Source organism: Oncorhynchus nerka, linkage group LG3 (assembly GCF_034236695.1).
Source record: "Oncorhynchus nerka isolate Pitt River linkage group LG3, Oner_Uvic_2.0, whole genome shotgun sequence".
NCBI classification, from domain to species: Eukaryota; Metazoa; Chordata; class Actinopteri; order Salmoniformes; family Salmonidae; genus Oncorhynchus; species Oncorhynchus nerka.
The window spans coordinates 13,625,070-13,630,069 of NC_088398.1; the positions used below are offsets into that span (position 1 = coordinate 13,625,070).

General features: G+C 42.4%; 1 protein-coding gene across 1 annotated transcript in view; it reads left to right on the plus strand.

The window, feature by feature from the left end:
- LOC115102448 (E3 ubiquitin-protein ligase znrf2-like) overlaps positions 1 to 5,000 on the plus strand; it is an 87,982-nt gene that overhangs the window by 46,094 nt on the left and 36,888 nt on the right. Inside the window, exon 2 of the mRNA XM_029622411.2 lies at positions 4,247 to 4,342. Within this exon, the coding sequence (XP_029478271.2) occupies positions 4,247 to 4,342 (96 nt within the window). The remainder of the gene's footprint in view (positions 1 to 4,246; positions 4,343 to 5,000) is intronic.

Below are 5,000 nucleotides of genomic sequence, written 5' to 3' on the forward strand. Positions count from 1 at the left end.
GATGACTCATATATTATACGGATGTATTTTACAGGAAATAATCTGTAAATACACACACACACACACACACACACACACACACACACTGTGTACACTATAGTGAGCTGCAGGATATAATGGGTGTGATAAGCAGAGGGGAACGGGCCTTGAGGTTGAAAATCCAGAAAAACGCATGTCAAAAATGTTAGAAATTGATTTGCATTTTAATTTGAAGTATTTGACCCCTCTGCAAAGCATGACTTAGTACTTGGTGGCAAAATCCTCGTTGGCAATCACAGAGGTCAGACGTTTCTTGTAGTTGGCCACCAGGTTTGCACACATCTCAGGAGGGATTTTGTCCCGCTCCTCTTTGCAGATCTTCTCCAAGTCCATTAAGGTTTTGAGGCTGACGTTTGGCAACTCGTACCTTCAGCTCCCTCCACAGATTTCCTATGGGATTAAGGTCTGGAGACTGGCTAGACCACTCCAGGACCTAATGTGCTTCTTCTTGAGCCACTCCTTTGTTGCCTTGGCCATGTGTTTTGGGTCATTGTCATGCTTGAATACCGATCCACGACCCATTTTCAATGCCCTGGCTGAGGGAAGGAGGTTCTCACCCAGGATTTGACTGTACATGGCCCCGTCCATCGTCCCATTGATGCGGTGAAGTTGTCCTGTCCCCTTTGCAGAAAAACACCCCCAAAAGCATAATGTTTCCACCTCCATGTTTGACGGTGGGGATGGTGTTCTGGGGGTCATAGGCAGCATTCCTCCTCCTTCAAACACAGCGAGTTGAGTTGAAGCCAAAGAGCTCCATTTTGGTCTAATTTGTCCTCAGTTGTTCTCTGAATCATTCAGATATTCATTGGCAAACTTCAGAAGGGCATGTATATGTGCTATCTTGAGCAGGGGGACCTTGCGGGCGCTGCAGGATTTCAGTCCTTCACGGCGTAGTGTGTTACCAATTGTTTTCTTGGTGACTATGGTCCCAGCTGCCTTGAGATCATTGACAAGATCCTCCCGTGTAGTTCTGGGCTGATTGCTCACCGTTCTCATGATCATTGCAACTCCACGAGGTGAGATCTTGCATGGAGCCCCAGGCCGAGGGAGATTGACAGTTCTTTTGTGTTTCTTCCATTTGCTAATAATCGCACCAACTGTTGTCACCTTCTCACCAAGCTGCTTGGCAATGGTCTTGTAGCCCATTCCATCCTTGTGTAGGTCTACAATCTTGTCCCTGACATCCTTGGAGAGCTCTTTGGTCTTGGCCATGGTGGAGAGTTTGGAATCAGATTGATTGATTGCTTCTGTGGACAGGTGTCTTTTATACAGGTAACAAACTGATATTAGGAGCACTCCCTTTAAGAGTGTGTTCTTAATCTCAGCTCGTTACCTGTATAAAATAAATCTTTCTGATTGAGAGGGGGTCAAATACTTATTTCCCTCGTTAAAATGCAAATCAATTTCTAACATTTTTGACATGCGTTTTTATGGATTTTTTTGTTGTTATTCTGTCTCTCACTGTTCAAATAAATCTACCATTAAAATTATAGACTGATCATTTCTTTGTCAGTGGGAAAATGTGCAAAATCAGCAGGGGATCAAATACTTTTTTCCCTCACTGTACATACATACACACACTCACACACACTCACTCACATACATACATACACACACACACACACTCACTCACACACACACACACACACACACACACACACTCACACAGACATACACTCACTCACATACATACATACATACACACATACACACACACACACACTCACACAGACATACACTCACTCACATACATACATACATACATACATACATACATACATACATACATACATACATACATACACACACACACACATACACTCACACAGACATACACTCACTCACATACATACATACATACATACATACATACATACATACATACATACATACATACATACATACATACATACATACATACATACATACAGTGCCTTGCGAAAGTATTCGGCCCCCTTGAACTTTGCAACCTTTTGCCACATTTCAGGCTTCAAACATAAAGATATAAAACTGTATTTTTTTGTGAAGAATCAACAACAAGTGGGACACAATCATAAAGTGGAACGACATTTATTGGATATTTCAAACTTTTTTAACAAATCAAAAACTGAAAATTTGGGCGTGCAAAATTATTCAGCCCCCTTAAGTTAATACTTTGTAGCGCCACCTTTTGCTGCGATTACAGCTGTAAGTCGCTTGGGGTATGTCTCTATCAGTTTTGCACATCGAGAGACTGACATTTTTTCCCCATTCCTCCTTGCAAAACAGCTCGAGCTCAGTGAGGTTGGATGGAGAGCATTTGTGAACAGCAGTTTTCAGTTCTTTCCACAGATTCTCGATTGGATTCAGGTCTGGACTTTGACTTGGCCATTCTAACACCTGGATATGTTTATTTTTGAACCATTCCATTGTAGATTTTGCTTTATGTTTTGGATCATTGTCTTGTTGGAAGACAAATCTCCATCCCAGTCTCAGGTCTTTTGCAGACTCCATCAGGTTTTCTTCCAGAATGGTCCTGTATTTGGCTCCATCCATCTTCCCATCAATTTTAACCATCTTCCCTGTCCCTGCTGAAGAAAAGCAGGCCCAAACCATGATGCTGCCACCACCATGTTTGACAGTGGGGATGGTGTGTTCAGGGTGATGAGCTGTGTTGCTTTTACGCCAAACATAACGTTTTGCATTGTTAGCAAAAAGTTCAATTTTGGTTTCATCTGACCAGAGCACCTTCTTCCACATGTTTGGTGTGTCTCCCAGGTGGCTTGTGGCAAACTTTAAACGACACTTTTTATGGATATCTTTAAGAAATGGCTTTCTTCTTGCCACTCTTCCATAAAGGCCAGATTTGTGCAATATACGACTGATTGTTGTCCTATGGACAGAGTCTCCCACCTCAGCTGTAGATCTCTGCAGTTCATCCAGAGTGATCATGGGCCTCTTGGCTGCATCTCTGATCAGTCTTCTCCTTGTATGAGCTGAAAGTTTAGAGGGACGGCCAGGTCTTGGTAGATTTGCAGTGGTCTGATACTCCTTCCATTTCAATATTATCGCTTGCACAGTGCTCCTTGGGATGTTTAAAGCTTGGGAAAACTTTTTGTATTCAAATCCGGCTTTAAACTTCTTCACAACAGTATCTCGGACCTGCCTGGTGTGTTCCTTGTTCTTCATGATGCTCTCTGTGCTTTTAACGGACCTCTGAGACTATCACAGTGCAGGTTCATTTATACGGAGACTTGATTACACACAGGTGGATTGTATTTATCATCATTAGTCATTTAGGTCAACATTGGATCATTCAGAGATCCTCACTGAACTTCTGGAGAGAGTTTGCTGCACTGAAAGTAAAGGGGCTGAATAATTTTGCACGCCCAAATTTTCAGTTTTTGATTTGTTAAAAAAGTTTGAAATATCCAATAAATGTTGTTCCACTTCATGATTGTGTCCCACTTGTTGTTGATTCTTCACAAAAAATACAGTTTTATATCTTTATGTTTGAAGCCTGAAATGTGGCAAAAGGTCGCAAAGTTCAAGGGGGCCGAATACTTTCGCAAGGCACTGTACATACATACACACACACACACAGACATACACTCACTCACATACATACATACACACATATACACACATACACACACACACTCCCTCCCTCTGTGTCCACCCGAGGTGGTTGCCATAAACCCAGCTGCTAGTCCAGTCAAATGATAGATACCTCCTATACTACCCCTATCAGTCCTACACTAACCAGATGTTATCATACCACATCATCGATAACAACATTAAACCCTGTCTGTCAGTCTGTTTGGCTGTCTAGTTGTGTTAACTGTTTAGTGCAGAGTTACCAAACACGATCATTAATCATCTCAGTTTAAAGAGTGTCTCTGCCATCTGCTGCATCACAGTGATAATGTCAAGACAAGCTTTGCAATCAGTGTTAAATATCGCCTCATTTTATCATCTTTGCTGTTAATATCACAGGGAGATTATTGAGTGTGACTCATAGAGTGTAATTACAGGAGAATGTAATAGGGAGAACTCAGTTTGTAATGTCAGAGAGAATGTTGTGGTGGCTGGGCGGAGGGGTTCAGGTGTGTGATGCTGTGTTATGGTAACAATATACGTAGGTACTTAATGATTTCCCTTTACAGAATTAGATTTCTGATATTTACCACTTGGTCTTCCTTTCCTCCTCCCTTCTCCCTCCATGCAGGCTTCATGTGCCCTGTCTGCTCCAAGTTTGTCTCCACGGATGAGATGGATCTACACATCGTCATGTGCTTGACCAAACCCAGAGTGACTTATAACGGTAAGACTGCTTACTTTACTCCCCTACCCCTAGACTGTTCTCCTTTGCTGAATGGGTGCTTGTGAAGGGGAAGGGCTCAGTGTGTGTGGCCAGACAAGACGTTGCCTTGGCTGTCTGTGAGTTAATTGACAAGCTAATTTATTGCAACATGGTTGCTCTCAGACAGTGTCTGAATGAGCTGCCTGATGTTTGGCAGTTACAATACCACTCCTCCCCTTCAGTGACTAATGTGACTAGTGTCACGGCAGGTGTTAGCTCTGTGTCTGTGTAATCATAATGGCAAGACAAAGTGTTTTATGGCAGATCTGTTACAGAGGGGACTGTCACTGTCACCTGACTCCCTGGTCTGTCCAATAAATTGATCAAAATAACTCTCTCCTCTCTCTGCAGTTCAATTCAAACACAAACTCTCTCTCTATATCTTTCATTTGTCTCCCATTGTGTTGCCGCTTTAATGCCTTAATCAGCCTTTGCACGTTTTCAGTCATTGTCAGTCTATATAAACACCCAGTGGAATTACTATGGTGCCAAGTACATCATAACAGGCTGGGTAGGGGCTCAGTGGAAGAACAAGTCATATTACTATGGTTATGAGTGATCTAGTCCATCAATAATTGTAATCTAAGGTTCCTAATCAATTGCATCTCCCCCTGGTTTC